The following is an 18,179-nucleotide window of genomic DNA, read 5'->3' as shown; positions in this document are numbered from 1 at the left end:
ACTGGTCCGGAGATAGTGGTGTGGCCACCTCTGGGGGCCCTACTTTATGGCTTGGCTTCATGAGACTCGGCACCTCCTGCCTCATATCAGCCTCAGAACCACAGCATTTCAGAGGTATCTACTGCAGACCCCTTCCCCTTAAAATGAGAACAATTAAGTGCAAGGGAGTGGTTTGCCCAAGGCAATCCTGTCAGGGAATTCTTCCCCAAATCTCCCAAATTACACGAGAGGAAAAGAAGGCCAGTAAATGTGACCCTCCCGGGGTTCCTCAGACCTACCTGCTCCGTGTTTGGGGGCTCTGCCCAGCCTCTCCTGCGCGTCTGGCTCTCCCATGCCTGTGCCTGGAGGACTCGGAGCTCTGGGCCCTCGGAACAGAGCCCCCTTCCCTTCCCTTTTCTTCCTTTGAGCCATGTTCCATTCAGTCTTCTTTCTTTTTTTTTTTTTTGCGGTACGCGGGCCTCTCACTGTTGTGGCCTCTCCCGTTGCGGAGCACAGGCTCCGGACGCGCAGGCTCAGCAGCCATGGCTCACGTGCCCAGCCGCTCCGCATCATGTGGGATCTTCCCGGACCAGGGCACGAACCGCGTCCCCTGCATTGGCAGGCGGACTCTCAACCACTGCGCCACCAGGGAAGCCCAGCCTTCTCCTTTTTGATCACACTGGTCCTGCTTGCCACTCCGAGATGGAACAGGAAGGGCCCAGCTGTGAAAGGATCACCACAGGATTTGGTTTTGGTCAGTCTCCAGCATCTAAAGCTACTTGTCAATCACAGAGAGATAGGAAGTCACTAGAAAGGCAGGAAACATTCAAGGATGAAAACGCGTCCCCCTCAGCCTGGTCCTCGGGCACAGATGTCTCTGCAGATGAGCGCCTGGGTCTTTTTGGGGGGCTGGAATGAAGGGGGTGCTCTGCCTCTCTCTCCTCACAATGTTCACAAGCCTTGGTTTTCTAGAAAGGAGATGAGGAGAGGGAAAAAGGAGAAAAGAATAGCATCTTTATTAATATGAGTATGTTTGTTAACATCATCAGAGGGCTTGGGTCCCCAAGGAGAGATTATACCTTGAAGACACAGCTTTCTCTCGAAGATTGGAAAAAACAATCAGCCCCCTTTCTAAATGCTGCACTCAGCCACAGAGTGTCCTGATACCTCTCCACTTGTTATGGCCTTTGCGACAGGTCCAACGCTCCTCTGTTTCAGAACATCGCCACACACACTCTTCCACCCCTTACCCAGTGCGCAGGGTGGGTAGTGGAGGGGACTTTATAAAAAGGAAAAGCTGTCCTTCTCACCAAATGTGGAGGAGTCATTTTTTGCAGGAGGCTTTAAATGAATGCTACAGCTGAAATTATTGAGGAAACACTGGGGGAAATCCTCCAGTAATAGGAAGACAATCCTTTTTCACATTTGCCATGAGAGCTCCACTCCCTCCAGCCCTCTTGGGAGGTGGGCTTTGCGCAAGCCTGTTCCATTCAGAGGGGCTTCAGCAGGTATTTGTAGCATGGCTGGACTTGGGAACTGGAATTAAAGGAAGAAAAGAGACGATCTTGCAGTGGTGTGGGAAAGGGAGCTCAGGGTATAAAAGGCACGTTCATTACAAACACACTCACTCACACTCAAAGCTAATTCTGTTTTGTCTTCTGGATACCCCACCTCCTCATTCCAAGAAAGTGGCCAATCCTTATATTTCTTAGCCTCAAGAGCACTTGCTAAGTGGAAAGGTGGTGTTCCCAGAAGATAAACTCTTTTCCTGGCCTAAATGAAAGTTTTAATCTCCTTGAGGATATTCTATTACTCTGGAAGTGGGCAGTGTTTAGGGAAGGGAATGGGGGGTGAGCAGAAGGAGGAGGGAGATTCATGGGTTCATTGAGGATTGGGACCCACACTGTACTCTCTTAATGCCCCAGGGATACAGCAGGGCCTCTGGGAGGAGTGATGAACCTCAGGAGGCTAGATGGGAGTCTGGGGGTACCCATTTCACACAAAGTGGTTAAAAGAAATCAGGTGGCCTGGGCTTAAACTCAAGCTCTACCACTGGCTGGCTATGTGCCATGGGATAGCTGCTTCCCTTTATGTGCCTCAGTTTCCTCATCCATGAAAATTAAAATCACATATTCCAAAGCATTTATTGAACTATAGGCTAGGTACTGTTCTAGGGGCTTGAGAGATAGAAGTAAACAAATAAAGATCCTACCCTTTTAGAGCTTACATTCTACTGGGGGGAGGCAGACAGAAAACACTATTAGTATGTAAATCATATAGCCTAGAATGTGCTATGGGAACAAAAGTAGAGCAGGGAAAAGGGATGGCGAGTGTAGGGGATGAGGCACAGAGGCAGGTGGTCAGGATAGGCCTCACTGAGAACATAATATTTGGCAAAGACTTAAAGGAGATGAGGGAGAACTGTGAGTTATCTGGGAAAAGTATGTTCTGGGCCAAAGAGCAGTTGGCTCACATGAAATTATTTTTGTAAAGCACTACTGAGTCCCTGGCACTTTAGTAACATTCCATAAACATTGTTGTTGCTGTTATTGTTATTATCATTTTCATGCCCAAGTGTGGTCCAGCAGCTACCAGATACCGGATTGCCATGTGGGCTAGGAAAAGAGCATATCTACAATAGCCAACTTGCCCTGAACTGGGGGGACCCCTCCAAATGTTTTGCTCTGTATAAGAGCCCCAAGACTTTTGCCTGACTCTAGAATGAAGGGAGGTATCCCTAATAATGACGAAGACTGAATTTCTCTCCAGCCCTGCCAAATGGGGACTCAGAGGCAGACTCTATGATGATTTAAAGAAAATAATGTAGCTTTCTAACCTGAGTTGATAAAGTAAGCTTCCTACCCATCCCAGAGGAGCATGGAAGGAGACAGTAAAAGGGAGAACAGTCTAGACACACAATAGGGCATGAAAGATCTAAAAATATCTGAATGCTGCAGATTAAGTAAATATGACTTTAGTGAGGCATCGGACAAGAAAGGGGAAAAGACAAATAAGAGCTGGGGTCAGGAAGAAGAAAAATGTGTCCACAAGGATCATGTTGCAGGACATATCTGGAGATACTAGAAGGACAATGCATGTGACTCTACCAACAGGAGCAAGTCCTGAACATGTGACCAGAAAAACCAACCCCCCAAAGGAGGTGGGAGCGACAGTCAGAGGGGCTGCTGGTAATGGGGGCCAAGAGTGGCATGTGGCTCCAGGGAACCAAGTTTGCCCACAGTCAAAAATGTTTGGGCTCCACAGATCAGTGACCTTAAATGTGTTAGAATTCTGAAATGTTAAAATCCTGGAAAGGGCTCTACTGCTTATCTAATCTGACCCCAACCTTTTTATAAGTGAGGAAGCTGAGACTCAGAAACATGAAACAGCTCGCCCAAAGTCACATTAAATTTGTCAGGACTCTCATTCACAGTGACAGAAACCCAACTCAAACCAATTCAATAAGCAAAAGGGAATGTATTGGCTGGTGTAACTATGGGAACCACGACTCGTCCCCACACCAGGACTGAGACAGAAATTTGGCTGTGAACAATTCTAGGATTTTGAGCACAGACAAGATGAGAAATAGTATTCTGTGAAAATACAGGCAGGCATGGGACTCCCTGGAATTTATAAGACTTTGCCTGAAACTCCTTGTGTTTTATTTCCCAGAACAAAATGGATCAAACATCTACTTTGTGGGAGGTGGGAAACTGCTTGCAGCTCTAAATGGCACTTTTCTCCAAGGACTTCTCAGTAAGGGTCTAAAACAGAAGTTGTAAACTCATGACCCATGAACTAAATCAGATCTCCAGCTATGCATCATCTGACCCACATACTGGCTGTTTTTAAAAATTCATTTACTTAACAAATAAATGTTGAGCATTTTCTATGTCCCAGGTACTATTCTAGGCACTTGACATACAAAAGTGAACAAGACAAAAAAATCCTTGCCTTCATATACTTTGATCATAATGGTAGAAATGTGCAGATCAATCAATAAGTTTTTTAAATTATCTATTTAGAAGGTAGTAAATAGTATGGAGAAGAAAAAAACAGGGAAGGAGGAGACAGTATAAGGTGGGAGGGAGAGTGTGCTGTGGTCTTAAAGAGGGTGGTTGGGAAAAGCCGACAGGGTGACATTTGGGCAAAGGCATGGGAGAAGAAGAAACAAGCCTTGCAGGTGCCTAGAGGAAGAACATTCCAGGCAGAAGGGCCAGCAAGTGCAAAAACCTTGAAGCAGAAACATACCTAAGACATTTAGGAAACAGCAAAGATGTCTGTGTTTTGGTTTTTTAATCCATATGAACTGCCAGCATTTAAAAAGTTGGGAGATTTGGGGGCTTCCCAAAACCCCCAGATTTTGGGGCGCAGTGGTTGAGAGTCCGCCTGCCGATGCAGGGGACGCGGGTTCGTGCCCCGGTCCGGGAAGATCCCACATGCCGTGGAGCAGCTGGGCCCGTGAGCCATGGCCACTGAATCTGCGCGTCTGGAGCCTGTGCTCCGCAACGGGAGAGGCCACAACAGTGAGAGGCCCGCGTACAGAAAAAAAAAAAAAAAAGTTGGGAGATTTCACATCAACATCCAGATTCCCAGCTTTTCTTGAGAAAATATGCAGTTAGGATCTGGCAACGCTGGCTCCAAAGTATCCCATAAGAGAATGAGCTAGATCTGAGCAGCAACTCTTCCCCTGTAATGGGGCAAGCTTAGTCCCAGAGTCAGGGTAGTACCCTCCCCACCCGAGTCCCTGCTCTCTGTTAGGCTCTCAGCTACTTCATTCATTTCAGTTGCCTCCTGGTCAGGCCCCTGCAGGCATTTAAGCTCTTGTAGCTACATAGACCAGGCTACAGTCATAGGTAAACCCCGACAGCTCAGTGGCTTAATATAACAGAAGATTTATTTCTTGTTCACACAAAATCCAACAGGAGTAGAGTGATTCTTCCAGGCATCTATCCTTCGTGAAGTGACTCCAGGGGCCAACTTATTTCCATCTTGTGGCTCTGTCGTTTCAACCAGTTGGAGCCTAAAGTGTTTTGACTTTTACAGCACATGCAACTGATGAGCCAGTGGGAGAGGAAGGCGAGAGGCATGAAGAGCATGGTGTTATGGAATCCGTGGTAAGAATCCGAAGAAAGAGAGACCATCTAAGTTGTCTTCCACTCCTGGGTATAGTGTTGGATTTGGAGTAACTTGGGTTCTTTAGATTAGATAAAGCTCACTTGGGGTGAGCATTAGTAATATGCCTAAGTCCATAAAGTAAGGGGAAACCTCCCTGTGGGCTCTGGGATGTCTGTTCAAATCCCCAAAACAAAAGCCACATGGCCATTCCTCTGCCCAAGCAGTGCTGAACCCAAGCCCACCAGGGTGGACAGGACCTTCTGTCTGGCTCTGACAGTAGGGCCTGGGAGCCAACTCTGCCCCCTCTGACCCCAGAAAAAGAACAAAGCCCAAGGGCCTGGTGTGTTCGACTCAGCTTTACCTCTTCAATGACTGCTTGCAAAATGGCCCTTCCCTTCCGGAATCTCATTTATGTGCCTCTCACTCTCAAATCTTCACTGTTCCCCTTTTCTAAGCATGGCTCATAGTCAGGAGTGTCAAGGACTGAGGTCATTGGATGTGCTGTCTATTGATGACTTACGAGAGGCCAGTTTTAATAGAAATTGTGGTTCCAGATAAATTGACTAGGGCCTGGATTCTGATAGGGAAGCATAGTCATGCTATAGGTTTTTGCAGTCAAGACATTGGGGTATGTTTTCAATGAGCTAGAAGAGAACAGGATCTTGAAGATGCCAGAAATAGGGAGATAATGGTTGATGGAGGTGGAGATGGGGAGTTACTGGTAAAATCAAGAACTCCAGAAAAGGCTAGCTTTGGGAACAAAAATAAGATGTGGCTTCTCTGGAAATATGTAGAAAGAATGAAGGAAAAAAGCAAAGGATGGATGACAATGCAGATCAAATTGAGAGAGTGGAGAGGAGAGCTGAGGCCTTGACCCCCTCAGTAAACTAGGTGTGGAGGTCATCTATGGGGGTGGGGGAGGTCAGAAGTTCTTTGAGAAAAATGAAAAGGATTTGGAACACCTGCCTTGAAGAATTCAATATAAAGTTAAGAGGAATAAAAAGGCTACTCTGACAACAAAATGACTTATGAATCGGAAAAACAAACATGCCTGGATAATGCATTGGGTACAGATTGATTTCTTCCAGAAAAGCCTTTACAGGTCTCTGCTGACCGCAGTGCTGGTTCGAACATCTATCTGAATGTCTAAGTCTGATAGAAATCTTTGGCAGAATAACTAATGGCTGGGATAACTATTAGCCTGCACTTCTCAGTACTTAAGAGAAATGAAATGTTCCACTCACAGTAAGCTGTTAAAATCCTAATTATCCCCTTGGAGACCAGCCATCCCCATTTCAGAAACTAGCTCCTTTACAAAGGAAAGAAATCTCTGTCTCTGTCTCTGTCTCTGTCTCTGTCTCTCTCTCTCTCTCTCACACACACACACACACACACACATACACGCACACGTACCCATTCATACACACCATGACTAAAATAAATGGATCTTCATTTCCTCATCTGGTTAGATACTCTAAGTCACTCCTTGACATGCTGACATTCTGCTAACCCTATCATTGATTGTTCCAAACAAAGTAAGCTTTCTCCCAGCTCCAGTGACAGCAGCGGCTGTTTTTTGTGGGAAGATGCATTTATATCAACACCAGACAACTTTTACTCCTTCATCACACTGTGGCCCATTATGAACGAAAGGCCAGTTCCTTTCCTCCTGGGCTTTTGTGGAGAGACTGAGAAAATCATTTCCTGGGGAAATGAAGGCTGAAAGCCCTGGCAGGGAGGGAGACAGGTCTGCAGAGAGGCATTGGAAAAGGTTGGCAGGGGGAGAGACATAAGAGACTGATGCCAGAAACAAGGTACTGAATGATGACAGCACCTTCTTCCAAGCCTTAAAGGGCTTCTCCGTGGGCTCAGGCTTTTCAGCAAATAGAAGCCTGTGTGAAACAGCAAAGAGAGTTGCCTTTACTTGGTCCTAAGAACAAAGACTGAGTAACACAGCCTGCGAAACCCCAGGTCAACCAGAAGCCCCATGGCAGGATGCCCAAGGGGGAACCCAAGAACAGAGTGCAGGTTGGAGGAGGTTTGGGAAGCAGAGCCATGCTTTAACCAAAAGGTGAACAACAATAGAAGGAAGGGGAATGAAAGCCCTCCTATGTGGTCATTCGCGCACAGAAGATTGAATTAATTAAATTAAAGGCTACAGTAATACTCTACAAAATTTAGAATTTGCAGCATTTTGTTATTTGGGAACTGGTGTTAGATTGCGGTTAGATGTGTAGTTTAGTATATACAGATCATATGTGTTATAATTACTATGAATCCACCGATGGTAAAAAGAAAGAAAGAAAGAAAAAGAAAGGAAGGAAGGAAGAAAGGAAGACAAAAAAAGAAGGAACCAGCAGGGCTATAAGGAGGGAAGCTGCTATGGGGACATAGTGATGGACAGTTAAAGAGTACAAAGAATGTGGAATTAAATGAATAGAATGGGGCTACCCCTGGGAGATAAACAACTGAGTTGAAGCACAACCAGACAGGTCATATATTGTGTTCTTTCCCAAGGCTGGCTGTTCTTCAATTGTGCTGTTTATCTCTTAAGAACACTTCGGTATTTGCAAAGTCAACTTCTGACCTGAGAACTGAAGAACTGTAAGTCCACTTACAGCCCCCCGATTGCTGTAGACCCCTTGGTGCAGAAGTAAAGGCCCTCCATGGATTGGTCTCAGCCTACCTTTCCAAACTAAGGCATAGAAGAGCTAGTTGGTAAGGCATTAGGTTGGGAAAAGATGAGTTAACATGGGCCTCTCTAATACCATGTTGGTAACTGATAGAAATTACTGGTTGCCTAAAAATGAGTGAGAGGGTGGGTGGGTGGGTGAGCTTGCCCATGGGTCCAGGCATTGTCCCACCTCCTCTGCTGCCCTCTCCACTTCCTCCCTCCTTCACTCTCACCCCATTTTCAAGGCATCCAGTTGCACTCTGGAGGTGCTTACCATCACATCCAAAACTAGGCTTGCAGCTCTTCGACATCCTCCAGATTACTACCCCCTTTCCTTCCACTTTCTGCCCCACTCCCCAGACAAATCCACCAAGAAATTATGGCATTATTTGTCACAGCAAAACACAGCAGAGACACCTTCATGCTAATCATCATGGGAATTGGTTAAAAAAATTATAGCAGCATATTATGGTGTACCATACCGGTATAGAAAGGAGAAGGCACTGTGTAAATTGATGGGGGAAATGTCCATAATATATTGCTGAGTTTTTTCTTAGAAAGCAAATTCGCTTACATGAAATTTCTAAAAATCTTATATGCTCTAGTATAATGTTATAAGTCATAATTCTAGTTATTACTTTAAAATTTATATCTCAGAAATAACTAAATTTCCTTGTCAATTGCATTATTATGAACTTTCATTGAATCTTTACCCGTGGTCATTTTTAAGTCTTTTGTCATTTACAGACAGTTCTGGATGCACTCTGATGCTTTTGCAAAAATGTTCCTATAAAAGGGTTTCATCTTCAAGGAATTCATGGAAAAAACTCTGACAAGTACAGGTTTCTGGTAACTGACTATACTGCTGAACTGAATGAATAAGCGTTTTCAGAACTCTAATGGAAAACTGATGAATTCATAAAAGTGCTAACAAAAGATCAAGATGAAAAAAAAATTAATTACATGGGACTGAGTGAACTGATGATTATAATTTTTGTGACTTTCTGTTTGAATAATAATAAAAAAAATCCCACAAGGACTCAGAGGCAAAAAATATACAAATCAATTTTCACTGCAAAGTAAAGGAGCTGTTACAGTGGAGGATTACTGGACTGAATGTCAATATTATGACATAGTATGAGTATGTTTCGTGTCTGGGAATTGCAATCATTGTTGCTTTTGTTGTGGTCATCCATTTACAATGCTTGGTGTCAGTCTGTTTATCTCTTGTAAAAATAAAATATAGTGTGTATGTGTGTGTGTGTGTGTGTGTGTGTGTGTGTGAAAAAAATTATAAAAAAAAAGAAAGTCAAGGCTTTATTTAACATCTTAATTTTGAATATTTATTATTGGAATTTGCTACAGGTACTTTGATTAAATAAAACCAGTGTGGTTTGTTTAAATATAAAATTTACTCTTAATAGTAAATAATATTTAAATCATAAAAAAAAAAGCAAATTTGCCCAAAAGTATGTCTGGAGTCAGATGATTCCATCTTTGTAAAATAAATAAAACAAAACAAAAAATGTATAGATAGATGTCTTGAGACCCCAAGGGTAAGCTTGAAGAACAGCAGATGGTCTGCTTGGCGAGAGCCCAAGACTCACCTTGCTGGGTTGGGTTACACACACTGAGTGGATCTAGAGGTGGAGGTGGTGGAGAACAGAGTGAGTTTTCCCTCAGAGAGGTTAGGAGGAGGTGGGTTTGGGAGGAGGATGGGCAGGAGAAAAGAAAGGGCTAGAGAGACACCATGCCATAGGGAGAGGAACTACTTCAGGGATGTCCTTACAGTTACTCTGCAAGTCATCAGGCCTGTGGTGTGATTCACTTTCTAGAGTCAGTTTCTCAGCTCAGAATTTTTTTTTTTTTCACACTATTGAAAAACAAAACTCCTCACTGGGTTTTAGGTTTATAAATTTTCAGAAGAACTTTCATTTACTCATTTTTAAACCACTCAGAAGGAAGATAACAGAGCTGGTGTTTGCTGCCTCAAACACCAGAAATCACACTGTATGGTGTTAAAGAAGAAAAACCTGGAGAACAGTGAGAAAGGAGGAGAAAAATGCTTTGAATTTAATGGAAGTTCATGTCTATATTTCCATGTGTTAATAACAGGCAATGTACAAACCATCATCATACATACAATTGTTTTATTACCTTCCACGCCTCTCTCAGCCTTTATCACAAGCCTTCGTGTCCATACAGATATAACAGGTTTACATTTTTAGAAAAACCATTTGACAACGATGGCAGTTTTATCCCTTTATAAGTAATGAGGAAATGTGTACCTTGATGGATATCAGTGCACAGACACATTTATTCTAATCTGAGACCTTCATCACTATCCCTGTAAGTCAGCTAACAAAGGTTTTCGGTTTAGTTCATTGGGTCTTCACTTCAGCTTCCTTATCAGCAAAGAGCAGGGCATTTAAATACAACGTTGAATAAACAAAATATTTTAGATCGAAGTGTTTTTTTATAGATTCCATTTAATAAAAACTGATTAACGAAGGTTGGACCTTCAAGATGGCAGAGGAGTAAGATGTGGAGATCATCTTCCTCCCCATAAATACATCAAAAATACATCTACATGTGGAGCAGCTCCTACAGAACACCTACTGAATGCTGGCAGAAGACCTCAGACTTCCCAAAACGCAAGAAAATCCCCACATACCTGGGTAGGGCAAAAGAAAAAAGAAAGAACAGAGACAAAAGAACAGGGATGGGACCTGTACCTCTGGGAGGGAGCCGTGAAGGAGGAAAAGTTTCCACACACTAGAAGCCCCTTCACTGGTGGAGACTGTGGGTGGCGGAGGGGGGGAAGCTTCAGAGGCTAGGATAGGTTTTTATATATTTGCATGGAAATAGGTACCCAACATGATTCCATAGGAAAAAAAACAGATCATAAAATAGTATTTATAATATTATCTTACCTTTATTTTTTTAATGTTTGTGTTTATATAGGTCAAAAAACCTATAACTACCTATCTCGCCCCCACAGGTGTGTATATATTAGCAAGCTACTAACACTGGTTATCGCTAAGGAGGGAGAATTGTGGAATTACAGTAGGAGACACTTCCCCTTTTTCTGTATTTCCATTATAATGTATTATCTGATGAAAAATATTTCTGGATGTTTTTTGCATTTTTATAATTAAAAAATTTTTAATTATGTACATAAAGGTACAAAAATTACAAATATATATTGTAGGGACAAGAAAATTTGACAGGCCCAATTTAAACACAAGCCTTTGCTACTTATAAGAACTGCATTGCCGAAAGAAAGGAGGAGAGGGCTACAAGCCAGTGGCTGGGAACCACCAACCCCAGTTCCTTAGTGCATTGATTTTATAGGTTCTCTTTTATACCCAAGTACCACCCAAGATTCAACCTGTCCCCACACTACTCTAGGAACTGCTCTGTAAACCACAGGAAAGGCCTTGTGACACCTGGAATATGGGTCCAAACAAAGCACCTGCTGTGAATTTTATCTTAAGGGAAAAAGAGAAGCCAGCTGGTTTAAAAGGAGTATCATACGTAATAATACTACTACTAACTAACTAACTAACTAACTAAATAAATAAAAGGAGGACTTCCCTGGTGGTCCAGTGGTTAAGACTCCACGCTTCCTCTGCAGGGGGCACAGGTTCGATCCCTGGTCAGGAAAGTTCCACATGCCGCGCGGTGCAGCCAAAAGAAAAAATAAAAAAGATGTATCATTCAGAGTTATTAGTCACAAGCAACAGAAATTGACATTGGCTGATTAAGGAGAAAAGAAATGTATTAAGATGATAGTAGATAGCTCACGGAACTTCCTGAATGACTCAAGAACCAGGCTCAGAGACCATGCAGCCAGAAACATCCCCCCAAATCACGCCAGAGATCTAGTCCAGTGAGGATGCAGCCGAAGCTGGTATTACCAGTGCCACTGGCCCTGGACATTCAACAGCAACTAGCCCCTGCTCCCTCATAAGTTCAGTCTTACTGCAACTGCTACCATCACCATCAGCAAAAGTTCTCCATGTTCTTGTTTCTGTGTGTCATGAGCTCCTAAATGAAAGTCTAGAGAGAGGCATCTGGTCAGCAAAGCCTTGGTCACATGCTATACCTAGCTGCAAAGGAAGCTAGGAAAGTCAACATCTTGCTGTTTTCTTTACCCACTGCTGCCTAACAAACCACCTCAAAACTTAGTGGCTTCAAACATCGACAACAATTATTACAATATATCTCAAGATTCTGTAGGCTGACTAGGCTCAGACGGACAGTTCTGCTCCAAGTAATGTCTGCTGGGCCTAAAATCATCTGAAGGCTCATCCAAGATGGCTCACTCACATGGCTGGCTGTTGGCTAGGAGCTCAGCCAGCCATCTAATATTATTTTAATAAATTTATTTTCTGCTTAATTAGCCAATTTGATTGGCTGAGCATTACTTGATTGAGGAAAAAATAAGACTGAGGAAGAGATGGAACTGTAGCAGGTCAGTTCTCCTCAATGGGCCTCTTCACATAGATTGGGCTTTCCCACAGCATGGTACTCTCAGAGAAGTTGTACGTTTCACATGGTGTCTCCCTTCAAAGTGGGAGCATTCCAAGCAGCAAAGTCAGAAGCTTCAGATCTCTTAATGCTCAGCCTGAAAAGTTACACAGCACCGTCTCCACCACTTGTGTTGGTCAAATCAAGCCACTAGCTAACACACACTCAAGCAGAAGGAAGATAAACTCCATCTCAAAATGCAAAGAGGGGCAAAAACCCTGCAGCTGTCTTTAAGTCCCCATACTGGCACTTTCAGCTCTTATACTTGGAGGAAGGCTTTGCCTCCCACCTAGTCTCATAAGTTAGCAATTGTCTCACGTGTATGAAAAGGGGTTCAGATGCTGAGCTCTCAAAAAAAAAAAAAGTTAACTGACCACTGTAAGAAGCAGAAAGAAGGGCATTCCATGCAGAGGGAACAGTATTGTAAAGTCAGAGAGAGAACTTCAGTTGATACTGCCACTTAAATAGTGCAGTACTCATGATAACATAATGCTTGCTGTTTTCTTGCTAACGCTGCGTTAGAACTGCTCCTTGTTGAACAGAATTGTAATTCTACCGTATTTGTGCATATTAGAGGGTTTAAACTAATTACAATTGATTTGGGAGTTGCAGTCCTTGCTTGTTTTCTCCTTTCTATATCTTTAAAACACTTTACAAGATCACTGTTTACAAGATCTGCTCCAGAATCAGAGATGTGTGTTTGACAATGATTGCCTAGGGTGTGCAGTAATTTGGAAATAAATGTAAGGAAAATCCAAACCTCATATGCTCAGGCATTTTTAAGTCTTTTCTTTTACTTTTCATTATGAAAATATTCAAAATAGAGAAAAGTAGAAAGAATAGTACAAAAAACACCAAGATATCCACCACCTTGATTCAATAATTGCTAGCATTTTGCCATATTTTCCTTATCTCTATGTATATGGTCTTTTTTTCTGAACCATTTTAAAATAAATTACACTTATTATGATATTTTAGTCACTTCCAAAAAGTAAGGAAATTCTCATACATGTCCATAATTTCATTATTATATCTAAAAAAGTTAATAATAATTTCTCAAGAGGATTTCATGGCCATCCACATTCAGATTTCCTCAGTTACCCCCAAAATGTCTTTTATAACTGTTTTGTTCAAATCAGGATCCTATTAAGAACCACACACTACATTTGGTTATTATTTCCCTTGTCTCTTTTAATCTAGAATATCCCTTTTGAAGAGACCAAGTTATTTGTTTTGTCCAATAATCCAGGTACTGGATTGGTATGACTGTGTCTTTGTAGTCCTGTTCAACTGGTTCCTCCAGCATTTCCTGTAAAATGGAACATAGATTTAAAGGCTTATTTAGATTCAGGCTAAATATATTTGGCAAGAATACTGTGTACTTCTGTGATCTGCATGTTTCATCTGTGATCTGTGTACTTCACATTGCATCATATCAGCAGGCTCATTGTGGCCATTTGTCTTTGTCTTTTAGTTTGGGGAGGGGAAAGCAAAAATAATATACGCCAGCTTCATGAGGCAAAATAGTCTAAGACAGGGTCATGGCAGGACTAAAGGTGTGGAGAGGAATGATAACCAGCCCACAGGGATGCTGTCTGCTTCTGAGCCCTAAGCTTCAGGCGTACTTGCTCACCTGAGAGACACTCATCTTGATGGTATTAATGAAGGGAGGAAAAGACCCTCTCTGGGATCTGAAGACAAGTCCTCTTCTCTAGCTTAGAGAAGAGATAGATCCCAGCATAGCCCCTGAACAAGTCTTTCTTGCCCCATCCTGGGAGAAGTCTGGCCTGATTTTCTAACAAGGAAAGCAGTACAGCAACATTTACTTCATGGGAGCTACAGAGCTGTGAGAATTTAGGGTCTGGTGTACTTAAGTGGGCCCAGAGGCCAGAACACCAAAATTATTGTCTCTGTCAGCTCTAACACACCAGAAGAAGCCCAAAATGGCAGTAAGGAATCCTCTGGAAAGCTGGTGCAGAAATTTGGCTCCTGGAGTGCTTTTACGTTTTTAGGTGCAGTAGCAGACACTTGAGGGGCCCAGGATTAACAGACCCAGTGGACAGAATTAGCCAAAGCAGTACAGTAGCACCTGGCAGCTTCAGGGTGGCCTGGAGCAGGATTTCTCAACCTAGCAACTACTGACATTTTGGACTGAATAATTCTTTGTTGTGGAAGCCACCCTCTGCATGGCAGGATGTTGAATGGCATCCCTGGTCTCTACCCACTAGATGCCAGTGGCACCTCCACCCGAGTTGTGACAACCAAAAGTTTCTCCAGACATTGCTGCCAGTGCAGGGGAACTCTCAACCACTGCGCCACCAGGGAAGCCCTGGTCATAACTTTTAAAAAGCAAATAAAAACAATACTATCATTGGATGCAAATACAATGAATGTTAATGTTTTCATCATCTTCAAAACATTCAGAGATACTTTTTTTGTAATACAATTTCATAAGCATTGGAATGCTGTCTTCAGAATTATGTGTAAGATTACTAATTACAAGTTGGTTGATTGCTCACAAATCAGCTGGCCAAACAGTGACTCAATTTCTATATACAACGTTGGACACTGATTTCTGTATTGTTGTCCTTAAGTTAATAGAATTGGTTCCTGCATTTACTTGACAAAAATCATCATTTTGTAATCATATGTTATGTAAGAAATTAGGAAGATATTTTTCTGAACGCAGTTTTCTTTTTAATATTTTGATGTTTAAATTTATTATTTCCGTTTAAACATTTTCTTGATGTAGGGTCTGCTTTAGGATTTTGTCATATGCTCTTATTCTGATATTTCTGTTTAGTTGAGCTATCAAATTAGAACAAGCATGTGTTCATCTAAAATCAATTCATTTCCAGTATCTATACAAACACACACAAATATTTTTGTTTCTTTCCTTCCTGGTCAATAATAGCGATATATATATCGCGTATATAGCATATATATATGGTTGCACACAAGCAAAACCAGCAGGGGGCGAAATACAATAGGATTAAATTTGACAAACTATATAGATTTTTCTTGCTTTAGTGACTGAGCAATAACAAAAAATCCAGCACCTCCACAAAGCAATTGGTACTCCAATTTAAAGTGATGCAGTCTCCGTATATCTTACAGCGACTGAGTTGTAAAGAGACAAATGCGTGTCTATTTTAGCGCTCCAAGTTGTCTAGAACATTGCAGAGGCGGGATCAACCCTGATGAACTGCTTTTGTCCTTATCTTTCCCCTGATTTGTATAATTCCTCCACTCAAAAGGTGGCCACTTCCCTGTGACTGAGGGGGTGTTTTCCAACCTTGTTTCTTTGCGTAGCTGATGAGCTTTGCTATTCCGGAACGATTTTAAATCATTCCAATTGCCGGTGCAGGTTTGGCAAATGTGAGTAGAATGAGCACGCGGTAGGGCTCAGGATTGCAGGATAGGACCCCCGGGCTCATCATCCCGGACGATAACAATAATCCTTGCAGCCTGGCAGTCTGGTTTTTACAGTGGCCGGTGTTCTACATTACAAAGGAAGGGGAAAGGTTGTAAAAATGCAAATGACTAAGACTGAAGATAGAAAAATGTTATGACCGCTGTTAAAGAAACGCGGAAGTTGATTTGATTTCTTTAGTTTCATCGAATAGTCTTCCGCAGCATCTATGAAAAATGACCACCGTCTCAATACGTTAGCAAAATCCCCCAATTTTTTTTTTGTTGGTCTCGAAGACGATTTGTCAGTTCGGCAGCTGCTTTCCCTCTTGTTTTCCATTTTAAATTTGATTTAATTCTTCTTTGTTATTTCAATATGTCAGCTTCCTCTTCTGTCAGCTTAAATTAGAAAGAGGAAGGGACTTAGACGGTGAACGAAAAAGTCGTTTTTCGGGGCGAAAAGGGCAAGCTGATAAGTGCTCTCCAGTAGGTTTTTGGTGGAGAAGATAGGGCTCCGTATTTCAAAACCTTCGCGATTTTTACTTAGAGAGCAAGAGACTTAACTCGGTCCTGAGCTGAACGTTGATGTTAGCCGGCTGAGGAGCACCTGTCCCTCTCCCGGAGCGCTGCTTCAGGAGCCGCGGAGTGCGAGAGTACTTCTTCCCCCCTCACAGCTCGATGACTCGGAGGAAGTCAAGAAAAAGGGCAGCTTGCCCGCACCCAAAATGGCGGCCGGCGCTCTGAGCGACGGCGCCTGCGCAGGGGTAAGCGTGCTGTGACACTGATTCCCCCAGAGTGTCCTCCCCTCCACCCCCCCAGCACTCACCAGCGCCCGGCCCCGACCTAGCCACCTGCGCCCGGAAGTGACGTGTCGGCGGCAGCGGTTCTCCCGCTGCATGATGGGAGAGTGTGTGGAGTGGGCGGGGGGTCTCCGCGGAGGAGGAGGTGGAGGCGGCGGCGGCGGCGGCGGCGGAAGAGGGCGGAGGGTAATGGGATGGGGGTCTCGCGGCAGCGCTGAAACTCCGGGTGGGCGTCCATGGCGCTGCTTCGCTGACAGTGCTGAGAGCAGCCTGCCTTCCGCTCTCACCAGCTCCGCGTCCGAATAACCGGTCCTTCTCCGGGGAGCCAGTTCCTCCTCGGGCCCCTGAGCCATGCCCATCGAGGCCGCCCCGGACGAGCCAGGTAAGCGCCACCGCTCCGTTCCCCCAGCCGCGCGGGGGAAAGAGGATGGGGGACCCGGCCCAACCCACCGGCCGGATCCTCGCCCGGGCCGGGGCACCTGCCGCGGAGCTGGGGGCTGCGGGGACGGTGCCGGCTCTGCGGGCCTGCGCGCTCCGGGCTCTGTCCTCTTCCACGGCGGGTGCGGGGACGCCGGCGGCGGCGCCCGAAGCACACGGCCCCTCCTTGCCATCCCGGGCACCGGCCGGGGAAGTGAGAGCCTTTCCAACGTCCCCGGCCGCCACCGTCTCGCCCTACCCCGCAGCTTCCACCTGCCCACAGCTCCGTACCGGCCGCTCCCTCCCGGGAGCTTGTTGAGAAGTTTGGGGCTTTGCTCCGGCTTCCTCTTTCTACCTCTCCCTCCCTCGTGACAGGTGTAAACACTGACTGCTTCGCCCAGGCCCTAGGCCAGCCTCGACCAGAATGTGATGCTTCCTAGGGTCTCTGAAGCAAGCGGATTTTGAGTCCTCCAACAGGCAGAGGAGACGGCACCAAAGGTCCATCATCCCTTCCTGAGAGGACCTTTTCTGCTTCCTTCTTGCACTCCTCAAGAAATAGTCTGCGTCCCCTCCCCAGACGGCGTGCGAAAAGTTGGACCATTATTCTTTTAAGTGTCCTGTTTGGCACGTGCTACGTCTTGCTTGGGCAGGGGACAGAGTATAGGGTGAACGGTGGTAGGATCCTTTCACCATTAGGAAAGTGCTGAGAATGACTAGGTTTTTCTCTTGTCGATTAATTCAAGTTACAACTTGGTTTCCCACTGAATCTTCTATTGGGGCCGAGGGAGGGACTAACCCATACATGGAAATATTTTACTAGGGAGCAAATGAAACAAAATCAGTAGTTCCGTTTCAAAGTTCTCACTTTAGGAGAAGAAAAGTAAAACTTTACTTTTGAACTTTAATCTTCCCTTTCACCAGCTACGTTTTAGTTTTTTTGGTAGGATGGGAGGGGGAGACAGTTTAATCCTTGATGTTACGTTTATTTGTTGCTTTCTGTTAACCTTTTAGACATGGATATATGCTGAACTCTAAGGGAAACAACTGTTTCAACGCTATTGTGTTGACATAATCTACACAGTTTCTCTACATTTTATATGCTTTGCCAACTTAAATATTGGCTTTTGTAGTACTCATTTTTAATTCTTTGCAGAAGTAGATGTGTTTAAACAAAGTATCTAAGGTAGTCTTCTAAATTTTGTCCACGATGATATTTCACATGTATTAAAACGCATATCCTGTGTAAA

At 44.0% G+C, this 18,179-nt stretch overlaps 2 protein-coding genes across 6 annotated transcripts in view; one reads left to right on the top strand and one right to left on the bottom strand.

The window, feature by feature from the left end:
• Positions 1 to 412: 412 nt before the first annotated feature.
• On the bottom strand, positions 413 to 17,436 carry LOC137205532 (uncharacterized). The gene is made up of 4 exons (XM_067703849.1): positions 17,347 to 17,436; positions 15,600 to 17,187; positions 1,290 to 11,426; positions 413 to 947 (listed from the first exon to the last, which is right to left on the bottom strand). Exons 1-2 carry the CDS (start codon positions 17,434 to 17,436, stop codon positions 16,384 to 16,386), a joined length of 894 nt encoding a protein of 297 aa, XP_067559950.1. The 3' UTR covers positions 413 to 947; positions 1,290 to 11,426; positions 15,600 to 16,383.
• Positions 16,759 to 18,179, top strand: part of AFTPH (aftiphilin) — a 63,779-nt gene continuing 62,358 nt past the window's right edge. For 4 of the 5 annotated variants that reach the window (XR_010934514.1, XM_067704899.1, XM_067704898.1 and 1 more), the window contains exon 1: positions 16,760 to 16,897. The gene's annotated coding sequence lies outside the window, so the exon portion shown is untranslated. Of the gene's footprint in view, positions 16,898 to 18,179 lie in introns of all 5 variants that reach the window. The other variant, XM_067704897.1, reaches the window with a different exon arrangement.

The sequence above is a fragment of the Pseudorca crassidens genome, chromosome 14 (assembly GCF_039906515.1).
Source record: "Pseudorca crassidens isolate mPseCra1 chromosome 14, mPseCra1.hap1, whole genome shotgun sequence".
NCBI classification, from domain to species: domain Eukaryota; kingdom Metazoa; phylum Chordata; class Mammalia; order Artiodactyla; family Delphinidae; genus Pseudorca; species Pseudorca crassidens.
Note: the sequence above shows the minus strand (reverse complement) of the source record. Positions and strands in the feature narration are given on the sequence as shown.